This window comes from Symphalangus syndactylus, chromosome 20 (assembly GCF_028878055.3).
Source record: "Symphalangus syndactylus isolate Jambi chromosome 20, NHGRI_mSymSyn1-v2.1_pri, whole genome shotgun sequence".
Lineage (NCBI taxonomy): Eukaryota > Metazoa > Chordata > Mammalia > Primates > Hylobatidae > Symphalangus > Symphalangus syndactylus.
The window spans coordinates 37,763,675-37,781,893 of NC_072442.2; the positions used below are offsets into that span (position 1 = coordinate 37,763,675).

The following is an 18,219-nucleotide window of genomic DNA, read 5'->3' on the forward strand; positions in this document are numbered from 1 at the left end:
CAACCCAAGTTTATACCCTGGGCTTCTGACCCCAAATTTCATAATGGGATTCCATACCTTTTATTCCTTATGAAATAAAACAGCTCTCCAATGGAAAGAGACCTCCTGTTTTTGTGGGTCCCCTTGCAATGTAGGAAGAGCTTAGGCAAATTAGATGCATGGTATAAAGTACAATATTAGAATTGTAAATGAGTCTTAAAATTACATAAAGACTACAGATTATTAAAGTATTCTTAAGACAATATCTAATTCAAATATAACTTTATGTAAATTTTTTTTCTTTTTTTTTTTTTTTTGAGACAGAGTCTTCCTCTGTTGCCCAGGCTGGAGTGTAGTGGCGCAATCTCAGCTCACTGCAACCTCTACCTCCCAGGCTCAAGCAATTCTTGTGCCTCAGCCTCCTGAGTAGCTGGGATTACAAGCATGCATCACCACACCCAGCTAACTTTTGTGTTTTTAGTAGAGATGGTTTCTGCATGTTGGCCAGAACCCCTGGTCCTGAACTCCTGGCCTCAAGTGATCTGCCTGCCTCGGCCTCCAAAGTGCTGGGATTACAGGCGTGAGTCACCATGCCCAACCTGTGCCAGTGTTTTTAATAGCATTGTTTATCTTTATTCTACACTGGTTTCTTCTTTCTTTTCTGGATTCCTTTGCCACGTACCTTCATACCAAGCTTAGGAATTTTGTGTAATCATCCACTCAGAATGGACATCATTATATAAATATGGAGACATAGCTATGCTGTGAAATAGTTGAAAAACTATTTTTAAAATTTTCTATTTTTATTTTTATCAAAATAATGTATGCATATAGTTCTTAAAAATCAAATAAAGCCAGGCACAATGGTGTGTACCTGTAGTCCCTTGGGAGGCTAAAGTGGGAAGATTACTTGAGCCCAGGGGTTTGAATCCAGCCTCGGCCACATAGCAAGACCCCATTTCCAAAAAAATTTTTTTAAATCAAATACTACTACAAGCAGTCACCCTGGAGTTCTGCTTTCCAGAGGCAACCCATTTCCATTTTTTAAAAATTGACTTTTTCATCCATTCTGATATGTCTTTTCCACACTTCTAAATAATATGATTATACATCTATTTTTTTAGTTTATCAATTTCAGACATTATCTATTGATTTTATATTATGGTAGGGGAGGAGTCAGCATTCCTATTCCATCCCAGCCATCAATTCCCCATTCTTCATGTTTCCAGTGTGGTTATATCATAATTTTTAGTTAATCAATATTTAGTGTTTACATTAACTACGTAAATATTATTTATGTCAACCCTTATAAAATTGTGTAATTAAATTTTATTTCTTTATTTTTTATACCAAGGGATATAAAATAATACTTCTTTATTTTTTACCCAAGAGGACTGGGTTCATAGAGCTTCCAGATAGCTGACCACATGGAGATTCCTAGAGGGTAGCATAGCCAGGGAGGACATGGAAGCTACACAACCCTTCCTCCATACCTCGCCCTGTGCATCTCTTTACCTATATCCTTTGTAATATCCTTTATAATAAACCAGGAAATGTAAAAAAAATTCTTGTTTTTCCTAGAGTTGGCAAATGCCTTGACTTTCTTCATTTGCATAGTTTTCTAAGTCACCATCCCTAATTCTTTCCAAACTTTGCAGAATTGTGATTTTCCACATGGTCAAACACACCAGATGATCCATCAGTTCCATTTGTGCTTCTAGTCTCTCCTGGAGATCTCCATCCTCCTCCCCACTCTGGGCTGGCTGCTCTCAGGCCTCCTGCACAGCTGTCATCCTGGGACTTCCCTTTCATCCCTTTCCTTCATCAGAGCACCACGTTCTGGACCGAATGTCACCTTCTTTCTTGGTGGACTCCCTCATTTTGATGGAGCACATATTGTGGTGGCATCCTGAGAAAGGATGCCTAGGAGGTCAATTTCTTGAGACTTTGAATGTTTGAAAACCTCTGTATTCTACTTTTACACTTAACTGTTAGTTTGGGTGTGAGAATGCTAATGGAAGTCATTTTCCCTTAGAACTTAGAAAGCTTTGCTTCATTGGCTTCCAGCTTTCATTGTTGCTGTGGAGAATTTCAGTGCCATTCTGATTCTTAATTCTTTGTGTGACTTGTTTCTCCCCCCTGATTCAGAAGGTTTTAGGATCTTCTTTTTATGAATTCTGTTCTGAAATATCACTGTGATTACCAATATGTGAGTCCCTTTTCATTTATGTTCTGGGTGTATGGAGGACCATTTCAATCAAAAGATTCCTATCATTTTGAGAAATGTTATTATTTCTTTGATAATGTCCTTCCCTCTGTTTCTGTGTTCTAATACTTTTTATCTTTTCTGGTTTCCTTTTCTTGATCTTTTTGCTCTATGTAAGATTTCCTTGGCCAGGTGAGGTAGCTCACGCCTGTAATCCCAGCACTTTGGGAGGCTGAGGCAGGTGGATTGCTTGAGCCCAGGAGTTCTAGACCAGCCTGGGCAACATAGCTAAACCCTGTCTCTACCAAAAAATCCAAAAACTAGCTGAGTGTGGTGGCACATACCTGTAGTTTCAGCTACTCAGGAGGCTGAGGTGGGAGGATTGCTTAAGCCTGGAAGGTGGAGACTGCAGTGAACCAAGATGAAGCCACTGCACTTCAGCCTGGGCAACAGAGTGAGACCCCATCTCAAAAAAAAGAAAGAAAGTGAGAGAGAGAGAGAGAGAGAGAGAGAAAGAGAGAAAGAAAGAAGAAAGAAAGAAAGAAAGAAAGAAAGAAAGAAAGAAAGAAAGAAAGAAAGAAAGAAAGAAAGAAAGAAAGAGAGGAAGGAGGGAGGGAGAGAGGAAGGAAGGAAGGAAGGAAGGAAGGAAGGAAGGAAGGAAGGAAGGAAGGAAGGATTTCCTTGACAAGTATTTCTACCATCTTAAATCATGCAGCATTTTAGTAGTTGGTCTTATGGAACTCTTAGCTTTGGTAATGTGGGATGTGCTGCTCAGATTCTGCATCAGAGCTATTCTTGTTCCTCCTTTCATGTGCTCCACACAGTTTGACCCATAGAAGTCCAGCAGTCCCACTCAATGTCTGGGGCTAAACATCCCTGTGAAACTCATACAGCCCAGGTATCTGTCTCTTTTCTGGTAATGCCAAAGATCAGATCCCATTTTAAGGCTGAATATCCTGGACAACTCCCAGGCATAATGGCTCCATTTAGTAGTATATTACTGTAACCATTCTTAGCAGAATGGGGTTCCTAAAAATCATGAAATTTGGGCTAAGAAATATAGAATTAAAGCATTCTTCATCTTGACTTTATAGTTAGGACCATAACATACATTAGATAAAATGTGTAGCATGGTGTAGCCAAAACAAAAGGAAAAAAAAACTGGATTTGGAGCTTAAGTTTTAGCCGGGCACGGTGGCTCATGCCTGTAATCCCAGCACTTTGAGAGGCAGAGGCGGGGGAATCACCTAAGGTCAGGAGTTTGAGACCAGCCTGGCCAGCATGGTGAAACCCCGTCTCTACTAAAAATACAAAAAAAAAAAAAAAAAAAAAAAAATTAGCCAGGTGTGGTGGCACATGCCTATAATGCAGCTTACTCAGGAGGCTGAGGCAGGAGAATCGTTTGAGCTCGGGAGGTGCTCAGATCGCGCCATTGCACTCCAGCCGAGATCACGCCATTGCACTCCAGCTTGGGCAACAAGAGTGAAACTCTGTCTCAAAACAAAAAGAAGAAAAAAATCTAAGTTTATATCTTGGTTCTTCTTCTTCCCAACTGTGTGAGCCTGTTTCAGCTTCTGAAGGCTAGACTGGTGAGATCTTTCTGTCTGAATGAAGGAGATCAGAATTAAGGAGGTGTCATACATGAAAGCATTTTATAAACACTAAATAAAGTGTTATCCAAATGTAAAGTATTACTATTATCATGTTACTGTTGTAATTATTTGGTCAGGAAAGCCTGAATTTCATGCTGCCTCTCCTATGTGCTTTGTAACACCCAGGCAATTCCACAATTAGAAGTGGCTTTTCAAAAAGACACTTTAGTTCTTTTTTTCCTTGAAAACAAATGAATCTGGAACCAATCTACCTTAGCCATCCAATATGTGCAGCCTCTTTTGTTCAGGAACAACCTTAAGGTAATAAACTTCTCTGCCCCTGTGACAGAGAAAAATGTTAGAAGGAAATGGGTTTCCATCTCAGGATTCCAAAATTATTCAGTTAAACGCACCTGACGTGCATTGGCATCCAATATGCCACCCTCCTCACCAGGCATTATTACTTATATACCTGCCTGTGAGAAAGGCTGCTCGGAAGAGCTACTCTGCTTTTGTCAGACATACATTTTAGAGACTTTTAAATAAACTTATATAGCAATACTGAGCTGCATGTCTTCTAAACTTTGCTATTTCATCCGTCTATACCAAGTGCCGTGAAGCAGAATGGATGTGCCTTCAGCTTTCTACAGTCCTGGAAAATGAGCCAGTCCACTTAACAATAAATGGTGGTTGGTTCAAACACACATGACTGGTCTAGTGAAGAAGAAAAGAAAGTTGAGCTTAATGAAGTCCAGTGTCTGTGTCCCTGTGCACGGACAGGAAAGGACGAGTGTTTTATAACTGTTTATTGGAGTTAATGGTAATAAATTCCTCATTTGTGATGCATTAACTTTAATGTTTTCATTACTTGGTGATTTAAGTTTTCCCTTTTCACATTATAAATCATGTTGTCCCAGTAGCAGAGCAGGTCGAGTGCCTGCCATAACATTCATAATGCTCAGTGGGGAAAGAAATGTTCTCTTTCTCTCTCCCGCATGGTCTGACAAAAGATGCTTTGCCACATCCCGATTTGCTACTTGCTAAATAAGCAATAAAGACAGACAGACAAACAGATGCATTCCAACCACAGTGTAGCAGAATGTGGCAGGGCCTAGTTTAGATCCAAGGGAAATATAGGTCTCTATAGTAACTTTCCAAATGTATTTGGTACTGAAGTTTTTCCTTTTTCTTTTTTTCCCCGTTTGCTGAGTGTGAGCCCTTAGTTAATGAACTGTGCAAATAGATACTGAGATTTAGTGTTTTTATTTTGCAATTACAGACTTGGTGATTTGGTTGGAAAATTTTGGGTTTAGAAACATCATCCTCATTTTCCCCTCCTAACTCTTTTTCCTTGCAAAGTTTGACTTCAAACTTGCTTGAGTTTTGTCAGATGGAACAGAAGAATCCAGAAATATTTAAATCTAGAATTTGTAACTTCTTTTTTAAGGCAGGGTGATTTTTGCCTTAAAGGTAACTTATCACAGCCAACATCATTTTTCTGTCTCTGAGCCCATACTGCTGCACAGAGACACACATGGCACTGTCTGAGGGTGAGGTCTGGGTTGGGAGTGGCCCTTTGACCAGGAGATAATACATACCAGGTCAAAGCCACATTGCTAAGATCACTGCTTTCCCATCAAGTTCTTCCTGATGGGGTGTGAGAGTTCTCATTAGATCACCCACCCTGAAATACCCCCAGAGAATCATGATAATTAGTTCCTGAGTCTTCTTTTGTATTTTCTGCTGTGTTTGCTTTTAAAGTTTTCTCAATGCAGTACTCTGATGATATCCGAATGTCTTTTACTAGGGAGACATAGAGAAGGCAAAATTATTATCATTTGATTCCTCCTTAAATCTTTTGCTTTGGATAGTAACTAAAATAGAGATGTCAGGAGTCTGTCACACTAATCTCCATGTAGCCTTCACCATTAACAGTATTAAATGCTCAGACACACATAAGTTGTTTGCTCACAGGATGCAAACCAATGTATATGTAAAAGCCCAAAAGGAAAATGCCATTTCTCCAGGAGAGAAATAAAAGAACAAGACTGAGGAAACACTATCAGTGACCAAATTCTCAGCCACTCAAAGTCTATAGCTCAGAAGTTGCTATCAATAGCTATTTCCTAAAGAGTAATCAGTTACTCATTTGGCACAGTCTTTTGCCTGTTTATTGCTTCTTCTGAACCCTGTTCTGGAGACAGATAAGGTCCAAGGCAAACAGAATTGGTGTGCCAGTCAGGCTGTAACATGGGACTCAGAAATTTATTTCTTGGCCAGGCGTGGTAGTTCACATCTATAATCCCAGCACTTTGGGAGGCTGAGGTGGAAAGATTACGTGAGACCAGGAGTTAGAGACCAGGAGTTCAAGACCAGCCTGGGCAACATAATGAGACCCTGTCTCTACCAAAAATAAGAAATAAATTAGCCAAGTGTGGCAGTGCACACCAAGTAGTCTAAGCTACTTGGGAGGCTGAGGGCAGGAGGGTTGCTTGAACCCAGGAGATGGAGGCTGCAGTGAGCCGTGATTGCACCACTGCACTTCAGCCTGGGTGTCAGAGCAAGACCCTGTCTCAAAAAAGAAAGAGAGAGAGAGGAAAGAAGGAAAGAGGGAGGGAAAGAAGCAAGGAAGAGAGAGAGACGGAGGGAGAGAGGGAGGAGAGAAGGAAGGAAGGAAGGAAGGAAGGAAGGAAGGAAGGAAGGAAGGAAGGAAGGAAGGGAGGAAGGAAAAAAGAGAGAGAGAGAGAAATTTATTTCTCTCCAGTTGAGGTTCATGGCATTTTATTCTAATTTTTTCTCCAAAATCCTTTTTGGTCCTCTTTCTTTCATTCTCAGCGCTGTCATACGAGCTAACTTCTGCACCCCCACTTCCTCCTTGTTGTCTTGGCAAAATCCTCCTTTCCTTGCCTCTTCTTACTTTCTTGTTTTATACGATACCAAACCTAAGATTAAAGTAGAACAAAAATTACTGTTTGTGACTTAAGTGAAAATGGTTTGACTAACAAATATTCACTTCCATATTGCATTCCTAGATCACAAGTCCTATTAGGCTAGAAGTGGTTTCAGTTCAGTTTAACAAACATTATTGGGTACCTACTGTGTGTACGAGGCCCCTGGGGATAAAAAGAGAAACAAGTATACAAATAATGAATTGCACTGCCCTCTATGAAAGGGACCAGATTTCCCACTGGCAGCTTTTCTTTAGGCTTCCAGAAATTAAATAATTAGTATCACACTCCTTACAGTGTATTGTGTATATTTAAGGGAAAGATCCTTCTTAATTCCACATCAGTTCAACAACTAATTAAAGAATGGCCCAGGGCCGGGCATGGTAGCTCATGCCTGTAATCTCAGCACTTTGGGAGCCTGAGGTGGCTGGATCACCTGAGGTCAGGAGTTCAAGAACTAATTATCAACATGGTGAAACCCTGTCTCCACTAAAAATACAAAAATTAGCTGGGCATGGTGGTGGGCACCTGTAATCCCAACTACTCGGGAGGCTGAGGCAGGAGAATCGCTTGAACCCGGGAGGCGGAGGTTGCAGTGAGCCGGAATTGCACCATTGCACCCCAGCCTGGGCAACAAGAGTGAAACGCCAACTTAAAAAAAAAAAAAAAAAGAAAGAAAGAATGGCCCAATCTTGTGATGGAGCTCAGCTATTCACATGTATGTTCCACTTCCTCCTCCGTTTAATTCATTTTTTTTTGAAACAGAGTCTCCCTCTGTCGCCCAGGCTGGAGTGCAGTGGCATGATCTCGCCTCACTGCAACCTCCACCTCCAGGGTTCAAGCAATTCTCCTGCCTCAGCCTGCCAAGTAGCTGGGATTACAGGTGTGCACCACCACACCCAGCTAATTATTTTTGTATTTTTTTTTAGTAGAGACAGAGTTTCACCATTTTGGCCAGGCTGGTCTCAAACTCCTGACCTTGTGATCTGCCCACCTTAGCCTCCCAAAGTGCTGGGATTATAAGCTTGAGCCACCGCGCCGGCCTTCCTCCTCAATCTAATTCTTACTCTTCTTACCTAGACAATTGCCATGCAAACCCTGGCCCATCCCCCTACGTGCACGGCTATATGCACCAAAGAAGAATCTAATATGCAACTTCTTTGTTTCCCCATTTTAATCCAGGCACTATAACGTTCTGTTCACTTAATTTCTTCCATGGTGTCATCTCTTTTCCTATGACTGCAAGATCTATTTTTACCCTCCTCCCTATTGCCTTGTACCCAGGTCCACAACTACAGTTCTTTTCCCAGGAATAGCCCTTTTTCTATTTGCTTTTTCAAGGATTCTAGCAGCCTTTACATTGTTACTAAGGTCTTACGGAAACCCAAGCAAAGTGGCAAGAATGGAGCACATTGAGGAAAAGATTTAGGGTCCCTGGGAGCCAAGACTGTGCTATAAAAATGTTCTAGAAAATGCTGTAGAAGCACAGAAGAGGGAGTATATAATTTTACATGGTGGAATCAAAGATTCAAAGAGGATGTGACATTTGAATTGAAGGAGCACTCCCAACTCGGCAGCTGGGTGTAGAGAGAGGAAGTTCCAAACAGGAAAAACAGAATACACAGACACCTGGCAGTGTAAAGTGCATGGCATGTTCCATAGGACAGAGTCTGTTCCTTATTGTTGCTGGAGTACTGGGAGGTGACAAAGTTGGGAGAAAATGAAACTGGAAGGTAGGAAGACACCAACTACTTAAAAGTTTTTGTATGCTGGAGAGTCTGAGTTTCATCCTGTAGGTAATAAAAAACCATTACAGGATTTAAGCAGGAATGTGACATGATCTGTGTTTTAGAAAGATGACTTCTGGCCACAGTTTGGTGAACCAGTTAAAAAGTGATTCCAAACCCAGGCAAGGCTCTTTTCTTTTTATTTCCTTTTCTCTGTGTTCTTATCACAGTCCAGTGGCATAGTAAATAAACAGATCTGAAAATGACACTTCATCATTCGTTTTTAAAGATAGGCTCTCAAGTGATGCATGTATAATGGTGATCTGACTCAGGGGGAATACATCGATCTTGCAAGGTTTGTAAAAAGACAATTTGGCATTTTAAAATCCTCTCCTCCTTTTTAGAACCATGAGACCATTTGAAGGATTGCTGCCTTAATTTGTATCTGGATTCCCACTTTGCTCTGTTGCCACTTACTGTGGCTTAGCTGTTAAAGAGACTTCAGGTCTTTTTGGTTCTATATTAAGGATGGATTCTTAGGATAAAAATGAAGCTGAGGATGTTGGGTTACAGATATGTGTTATTGACAAAATCAAAAGACACATATGTTTAACTCACCACCACAGAACACTCATGGTTTTGAAGGAACACAATTTTTTTCAAGTAAATAAAGCACTGTGGGAATTCATGATGCCACAATTATGATAGTACATCAGATTCATTTCATCACTATAGGCTGTTGCATACATAGGATAAGCTATAAGTTATTTTTTATTGACTTTTCCCTGTAAGAAAGTATATCAGAATGCAGTGAATGGTATTGTTATAGAAAAACTTAAAACCCATTCTTATTCTAAAAGTAAATTATTCAAAATCTCTGTCCTTTAACTGATCAAAGTACACCAATATTTCATGATTGAGAAGCAATGGATTATTATAGTTAGTCATTCTTTAAGATGAACTCCTGACCCCTACCAGAAAGTATTGATTATTACCATTTATTTAGATGCTATCATTAGCGCATTGAAGTTACCATGCTTGGAGTTAGAAGGGCTTTTTCCTAACACTTTCATTTCTTATAAGTAAAATCCCACTGAAAGTGCAGATGTGGAAGAGAGCATCTTGCAAGACCACAGGTCTCCTAGACAATTAGCATGTGTTGCCCCTTTGTAGGAATGAGAGGGTTCTTCATCCTGCATGAATACTCATGGTTTCTGTAAGTTACCTTGTGGCTTGGCATTACTGAGGGAATACTTTATGAAAAGAAACCAATTTGGATATTTGGCTTTAAAATCCTTTTGTTTTGGTTTGGTTTGGTTTTTTGTTTGTTTTTTGTTTTGTTTTGAGTCTTGTTCTGTCACCTAGGCTGGTGCGCTTTCAGTTCACTGCAACCTCTGCCTCCCAGGCTCAAGCAGTCCTCCTGCCTCAAGCTTCCAAGTACCTGGGCCTACAGGCACATACCACCATGCCTGACTAATTTTTGTATTTTTAGTAGAGACAGAGTTTCACCATGGTGGCCAGGCTGGTCTCAAACTCCTGGCCTCAAGTGATCTGCCTGCCTCAGCCTCCCAAAGCGCTGGGAAAAATCTTCTTCCTTTTCAAACCCAAACCTCTTCCTTCAAGAGTAAGCAAATCATGTCCAAGATTTCTGCATGAGCCCTACACTGGAACAGGGTTTCTTTTTTCTAGATGATATCCTTGCATCAGAAAAAGTCTTACGAACCTTGGTGACCAATCAGCATTTTTTGTTGTTGTTGAGTGGAGTCTTGCTCTATCACCCAGACTGGAGTGCAGTGGCGCGATCTCGGCTCACTGCAACATCTGCCTCCTGGGTTCAAGCAATTCTCCTGCCTCAGCCTCCCAAGTAGCTGGGATTACAGGTGTGCACCACCATGCCCAGCTAATTTTTTGTATTTTTAGTAAAGATGGAGTTTCACCATGCTGGCCAGGGTGGTCTTAAACTCCTGACCTTGTGATCTGCCCACCTCAGCCTCCCAAAGTGCTGGGATTACAGGCGTAGGCCACCACGCCCAGCCCCAAGCAGCATTTTTTTAGAGCTTCTGGCTGTGCCCTCTTATAGGTACTTAACTCATGCATCCTTCTATTGCATTCTGAGACTTTCTTGTATTTTGCTCTATATCTCTGTTGACCTCTTAGATTTCACATAGATCTGCCCTAGGAGGCAATTCCAAAGATTAATCAGTTAGTACATTTAACAGTAAGAGTGCTCACTTTGGCAGCATATATACTAAAATTGGAATGATACAGAGAAGATTAGCATGGCCCCTGTGCAAAGATGACATGCAAATTTGTGAAGCATTCCATGTTTTTGAACTAACGCAGAAACAGAAAACATAATATGGCATTTTCTCACTTATAAGTGGGAGCTACACATTGGGTACACATGGACATAAATATGGCAACAGTACACACTGGGTAAATACACGAGGAGGTAGGGAGGGAAGCAAGGGTTGAAAAACTATTATTGGGTACTGTGCTCACTACCTGGGTGACAGATTCATTCATACTCCAAACCTCAGCATCACACAATATACCTTTGTAACAAACCTACACGTGTACCCCCGATTCTAAAATAAAAGCTGTAAAACATAAAAATAAAATAAAACCTGCTCATTTTACTTATAAAAAAGTAAATAAGAAATATAGATACTAAAATAATTTTTTGACACCAGGAGTTAGAATAACCACACATCATACCTGTTTCTCCTTCCAAAAAACAGGGTCTCTTTTTGTGGGGGAGTGAGATAGGAAGACCCAATCTTTCCTCATCCACTTCTGTGTATGTCTGAAGCTCAGAGTATTGGAAGGAGCACGGGCTATTCCAACTGTGCAACCTTCAGCAAATTATGTCATTTCATTACACCTCAGTTTCCTAGTCTGTAAAGTGGGGATGATAATAAAACATGCCTCATAGGGATGTTGTGGGACTTAGATGTAAAAATGCTTGATACAATGCTGATGAATTTAAAACTGGTTAGGGCTTTGGGGGGCCATTTTTGTTAAAGCATATTCATTTTAATTATTTTGTTTATTATCTGCTTTTTTTCTTTGTACTACTGACCTAGAACCTCAGAGGTTTTTTTGTCTTCAGTATAACAGGATTTTCTCCACAGATTTCTGTAACCTGGGTTCCTATAACCTGGATTCACTGGTATTTTTAAAAGACCTTCAAAAATTGGAAGGGCAACATGAGTCTATTGAGGTCTCGTGAAAGTTGTCTTCTGCGTTGGTTTGCTAACTACAAATGTGTCATTTCTACCATTTTCTGGGGTCCTTTAGTCTAGCTCCAGTTGCTCATGTTTTGTTTCCTAGCTTCTTACATCACAGCTTGTTGAAGAACTTGATTAAGTACGTTGTGTTCATTCCCTTCCTTTCATCTGTTGTCCAATTTATTTCTCCATGAACAGTTTCATTGAGTTAGTTTAAAGCCATCTGTTTGAGTGCTTTCTATATCTTTGAAACTTTTAAATGCTAAATCTATAACCAATGTTTTAGAATTTTTCACCTCTCATATGTTGAGCTAAATTCCTTTATGAGTGAAACACAATGCAAGAAAAATGTGTGGTATAAATGTAAACTCAGGTGGATATCAAATGGAACCACAGAAGTTAAAGAATTATATACGCCTGTTCAAGGGACTAATCAAGGAATAGTCATTGAAACCAACTTCCTTGTTAGCATCGGAAGATGAACACTTCCTGCCAGACACTACACACTATCATTTATTGACTGGTTCCTGAAAATTGAGAAGAAGGCAAAAAAGTAACCCAGAAAAGTAAGAAGCTAAGGAAAAGCAGTAATGAACTTATTAAAGAAGGCCACAGAAATCAAATGCACAAAAGAGAGGTTCATGAACAGATTTGAAATCCACAATCACCGGACAAGAGAAAACTACCCACTCCCCAACCTATCTGCAATACCCTCCTCACCTCGGTACATTTGAGGCATTTTAAAGCGTGTGTTTGTGTACATGTCTGCAGATGCCCACACACCAGCCATCTGTGACTGCCTTGGAATTGCAGGTAGAATTTGACCATTCCCAGCCTTCAAATGTTAAATTTTTTCCAATCTCATACACCCAGTCCCCAGGTTTTTTACATGAGTACTTTAATGAAGGAACCTGCTAAACTTCACCCTGTCTGAAATTCACCCCTGTTAGCTATTAGTCTCTAGGCTCAAGTTGGTTAGGTCCCTCTTTTAAACAGTTGAAAAGAACTTGAATTAAAAGGAAGAGGGAGGATGGGAGAAGTCCATAACTTAACAGGGGGACAATTTGAACAAAAGATGTTTTTTAAAAAACTATTTATTTTCCTTTCAGGATGATTTAGCAAGAGACCAAGCCAGCTGCCTATAATGAAAGTTAGTGGGCACCTGGTTTGTTCTGCAGGGGCTGCAGCCTTTTTGCGTGGAAATTGTGTGGCCTCCTGTGCTATTAGCCTTGTGCTCTGGTGTTGCCAACTAATTTCTCCAATTCTCTTTTCTCAGTGGGCTAGAACACAGCTGGTTAAATAGGCCGTGACTCACATAAGCTCTCGTGTCTTTTTTATTGACTGCCTTATGGAAATGTATCACACTCCAAAGGGTCCCCATTGTTGTTGCTGTGCATAGCTGACTAAAGAGTCATGTTTAGCATTGAGAGATGGAATCCTATTCTGTCATTTTTTATTGCTTTTTTTAATGTGGGTGAGATACAAGGGTTTAAAGGAATCTAGATGAAGAGAAAGATATCTGAGAATTTCTTTTATCTTCATCTGCCATGAAAGTTGGGTGGTCATCACTTCTGGGTAACATACTTCTCTGTTGATCTTATCTTTATGGCCCCATATCCTTCAGCTAAGTGAATCTTTTCTTTATACGGGCTGTTCTGAGAGGTTTAGTTAAGTGTAGTGGTAGAGAGAGATTATGACACTAATGTAATTCTGTTTTGTGCTGATATAATGTAATACACCTTTAGACTTAGCCAAGAGGGCCATCTATTCTAATAAATCAAAATCATTTTTATCTTTTCATGACGGTGGTGATATCTTTTCTCAAGTAATGAATAAAAAGCTTCTTTTTTTAATTGTATACTTAAAATAGTTTGCCTTAAAATAGCAACTTATACAACTTATACAATTGTTTGCAACTTCTTCCTGTTTTTATAACCATCCTTTAAAGCATATTTTACATACTTTCTATTATGCAGTAAGTAGTTCTCTGCAGATCTGTTCATTTACCAGTAGGTGTGGATTCAGGCATACAAGATTCCTGCCTCATCACCCCATGGCATGGCTAACACTGTGCATCCTCAGGATCACTAGTTCTTGGTCAGTAGGACCCTGCGCTGATACTGAAAGAGGAGGTATCTTGCATGCCACTGCAGATTCCCATGTTGGTTGTTTGGATTTGTCAGATAGATCATGGAGCTAATGAGATTGAGCTCAGAGTCAACTACATTGAGAACAACTCTGTTATTGGACTCACCACACAGTACCTTGCACACAGAAGACAGTAGACTAAAGACTGATCTGACCTCATTTCCTAGTTTTTTTTCCATAGACATTCTAAACTTAGCCTATAATCCCATTTTTTCCCACTGCCCATAAGGGAAACCAGGCAAGAGAATTCCTCAATACAGGTTCTGTCTAATGAATAAGAAAGCAACATAGGCCAGGTGCGGTGGCTCACAGCTGTAATTCCAGCACTTTGGGAGGCTGAGGCGGCTGGATCCCCTGAGGTCAGGAGTTTGAGACCAGCCTGACCAACATGGAGAAACCCCATCTCTACTAAAAATACAAAAAATTATTCAGGCATGGTGGTGCATGCCTGTAATCCCAGCTACTCGGGAGGCTGGAGCAGGAGAATTGCTTGAACCTGGGAGGTGGAGGTTGCAGTGAGCTGAGATCGCACCATTACACTCCAGCCTGGGCCACAAGAGTGAGACTGTCTCAAAAAAAAAAAAAAAAAAAGAAAGAAAGAAAGCAACATAACACATCTTATTGACTATACGCAAAAACACAGCATATACAAAGCTATTTCCAGCTATATTCCTTTTCAGAATCTTGTTAGTGAATGACCAAGAGAAAAAATTCAGCAACTCCTTCGGCACCCAATTTTAGCAAACTGAGTTTGAATCTTGGGGAGAGAAGGTGGTGATGGTGCTGTCCCTTGTCTCCTAGAATTAGTGACTTGGAGTTACATTTCTGCTGCATTATGTCTTTGTTTTCTTGGTGGTGGCATTCTTGGGTTTCAGTTGGTGGGGAGAGAAAAACCTCATGCTGATAATGTACTGAAAGTAAATGAAATTAAATAAGCGAAGCAGTGCTCATCACTACTTCCTCCCCCCTGGGTAATTCAATTCAAGCTGTCTCTCTGATGGCAACTCACAGGGGCTGTCTCTGTCACCCCGCTGGGGCCTGGAGTCTTAACATCTAAATAAAAGTTTCACTCAAGCATTTTTTATGCTCCTGCCAGCAGGATCAGTGAGCTGGTGTGGGCACATTAATGTAATATTCATACTCACAGACTCTCCCTGCACACGAGGCAATGTCTTCCCATCTTCATAATTATAGATGTTCCATAAAATGGCATTTAAATTTGCATTAAAAAAAGGAGGTTTGAATTCTAATAGAACATTTAACATGTCTTTTATGATTCAGACTCTTGGCATCTTTAACAAAGAGCTGTGTATCTAAGTTTAACAAGACCTTTAAAAAGAAAAGAAAAAAAAAACCTGTGGAAAGAAGAGACGGAAACTCCCAGCTTATGGGATCGTGTTTTCCTCATCTCCCTATGTCTTTCATTTAATTTTTAGGCCTCCAAGGAGCAATTTTTTTTTTAAGAGGCAGGGTCTCGCTCTGTCACCCAGGCTGTAGTGAAGTAGTTCAATCACAGCTCACTGCAGCCTTGAACTCCTGGACTCAAGGGATCCTCCTACCTCAGCCTCCCAAGTAGCTAGGACTACAGGTTTGTGCCACCACACCTGGCCTCCCCAGGAGCAATTTTTTGACAGCACTTCAGAGAGCCTTCTCTTCTATAACTGGTCCTCACCCCACTCAATGCCTCTCTCTCAGTAGAATCTGCTACTTTTTCCTTGGAGGGTGTTTTCAGAGGGGTAGGAGAAATGAAAGAACCCTAGAAAAATGAACTTTCCTTTGCTGCTGTTCATCTCACACATGCACCCTGAGATGGATTAAAAGGATTTATGGCAACCACATAGTTTGCTAACTGTGAAACACACAAATAAAAGTAGTCCATGAACAAGGAGGTTAACAATAAGGACCAATTGGGTAGAAAATCAGGCACACAGACACACTTAAAAACAGAAAAAGAGGCTCTTCTGACCTACCTTTTTATAACTAAGCTTGAAACAACTTTAAAGCAAAGTTTGTAATTTTGATTGCATTTTAAATTGTTGTAGATGTTATTTTAAAACAAAAAGTAGGAAAAGCACTGAGCAAAGTGCCAGCTCATAGCCACCACTGAATACATGCTATTATAGGAAATGTTCAAAAAACAATTGTTTGAAAAAAAGTTATTTCAACCATAACTCTCAAGATACTCTATAGGCGGCCCAGTTGATTTATATATAGTTATGCCTTACTTTGTATTGTATTTGGTTTGCTTCATAAATTATTTAAGACAATCCAAAAGAGATTTGGGTTCTGGGACTAAAAAGAGTAAATGTTAAAATACCGCTAGCCCAATTACCTTCATTTTGCCTAATTAAGAAATGTAGAGTGTGTTCTTAAAAGAGGCTTTTTTTCATTCTTCTTTCATTTTATTTTTTGAGAAGTAAATTCCTTCTTTGTCTCTATCCTTTGTCCCTCCCTTCTGTGAAGTAAGTATAAACCCCAGTGGAGGAAGATGGATTAGGATCTTGACTTCTCAATAAATTTGTACCTAACGAGGCTAATTGAAAGCCAAGAATGTTAGCAGCATACAATTAAAGGCTGATGTAAATTTCAGGGTATTATTTGTGAAGACTTTTACAGTTCTTAGATTCTTTCTCATACTTTTTTTTGTTTGTTTTGTTTTGAGACAAAGTCTCACCCTGTCGCCCATGCTGGAGTGCAATGGTAGGATCTCGGCTCACTGCAACCTCCGCCTCCCGCATTCAAGCTATTCTTGTGCCTCAGCCTCCCGAGTAGCTGGGATTACAGGTGTGTGCCACCACGCCGGGCTAATTTTTTGTATCCTTAGTAGAGACGAGGTTTCACCATGTTGGCCAGGCTGGTCTCGAACTCGTGACCTCGTGATTTGCCTGCCTCGGCCCCCCAAAGTGCTGGGATTACAGGCGTGAGCCACTGGGCCCGGCCTCTTTCTCAGACTTTTAAGAAATCAGGATTTGGCAGTTATTGCTAGGTTCAGCTTGCATAGCCCTTCTTCTATGAACTTAAAAAAATTTATGTTCATAGAGGTGGCTATCTGTTAAGAGAAAAAAAATTGAGTGTGTGTTTATTGCTCCCTCTTAGGTGACTACGTTTATGGTGGAGCCTATTACTCATTAAAGCTGTCTGTGCTGGTAGCTATTCATTTGACTTTTGATTATCCCAATGAGGTTTATCCAACTTGGAACTTATATCCACAAAAAAATTCTTAATTTTGGCTGGGCGCAGTGGCTCACACCTGTAATCCCAGCACTTTGGGAGGCCAAGGTGGGTGGATCACGCGGTCAGGAGATCGAGACCATCCTGGCTAACATGGTGAAACCCCATCTCTACTAAAAATACAAAAAAAAAATTAGCCCGGCGTGGTGGTGGGTGCCTGTAGTCTCACCTACTCGGGAGGCTGAGGCAGGAGAATGGCATGAACCCAGGAGGCAGAGCTTGCAGTGAGCCAAGATCACACCACTGCACTCCAGCCTGGGCGACAGAGACAGACTCTGTCTCAAAAAAAAAAAAAGATTCTTAATTTTCTGGGGTCCTTTTCCTGCCCATCAGTACATATTTAGGCTACCTCACCTTACTACAAATTAATGTATATTTAGATAGTTTTAAGCAATTTTAGCATTAGATATAATTGAAAAGAAAGAAAATTGGCTGGGTGTGGTGGCTCACTTCCGTAATCCCAGCATTTTGGGAGGCCAAGGCGAGCGGATCACTTGAGGTCAGGAGTTCAAGACCAGCCTGGCCAGCATGGTGAAACCCCATCTCTACTAAAAATACAAAAAACATTAGCCAGGTGTGGTGGTGCATGCCTGCAGTCTCAGCTACCTGGGAGGCTGAGACAGGAGAATGGCTTGAACCTGGGAGGCGGAGGTTGCAGGGAGCTGAGACAGCGCCATTGCACTCCAGCCTAGGTGACAGACCAAGACTCTGTCTCAAAAAAAAAAAAAAAAAGAAAAAGCAAGAAAATTTACTTTTCCCTCCAATCATATAGAAATTGTTTTATTTTGTACTGTGTTTAAGCAATTGCCCTTTTTGTACTCTGTTATTAATGTGAATTATCTAAAGTAGCCTAAATAAATGAAAATTTTGCCAGGTTTCAATAAAGCATTTTGCCATTGGTCCTTTTAGGAATGGAAGACATCGTAAAAGGAGCTCAAGAACTTGATAATGTAATCAAGCAAGGATACTTGGAGAAGAAAAGCAAAGGTATTGGTCAGACCCGCAGATTTCAGAACATTCCAGGAAGGGAAAGGAAGTGAGGAAAAAGAAGGCTAACACATTGGATGCCTTCTCTGTGCCCGGTACTGTTCTAGGCGGATACAAGGCAAAAGCAAAGCAAGGAAAGGAAAGGAGTCTGGTGTTTGAGTGTAGGCTAAA

General features: G+C 40.6%; 1 protein-coding gene and 1 non-coding gene across 16 annotated transcripts in view; both read left to right on the top strand.

The window, feature by feature from the left end:
* SKAP1 (src kinase associated phosphoprotein 1) overlaps nucleotides 1-18,219 on the top strand; it is a 300,217-nt gene that overhangs the window by 226,701 nt on the left and 55,297 nt on the right. For all 15 annotated transcript variants that reach the window (XM_055257337.2, XM_055257339.2, XM_063628803.1 and 12 more), the window contains exon 5: nucleotides 17,971-18,048. In XM_055257337.2, coding sequence (XP_055113312.2) covers nucleotides 17,971-18,048 — 78 coding nt within the window. The remainder of the gene's footprint in view (nucleotides 1-17,970; nucleotides 18,049-18,219) is intronic.
* Nucleotides 10,677-10,783, top strand: LOC129470787 (U6 spliceosomal RNA). The gene has a single exon (XR_008653317.1). It is a non-coding gene; the product is annotated as a U6 spliceosomal RNA (small nuclear RNA).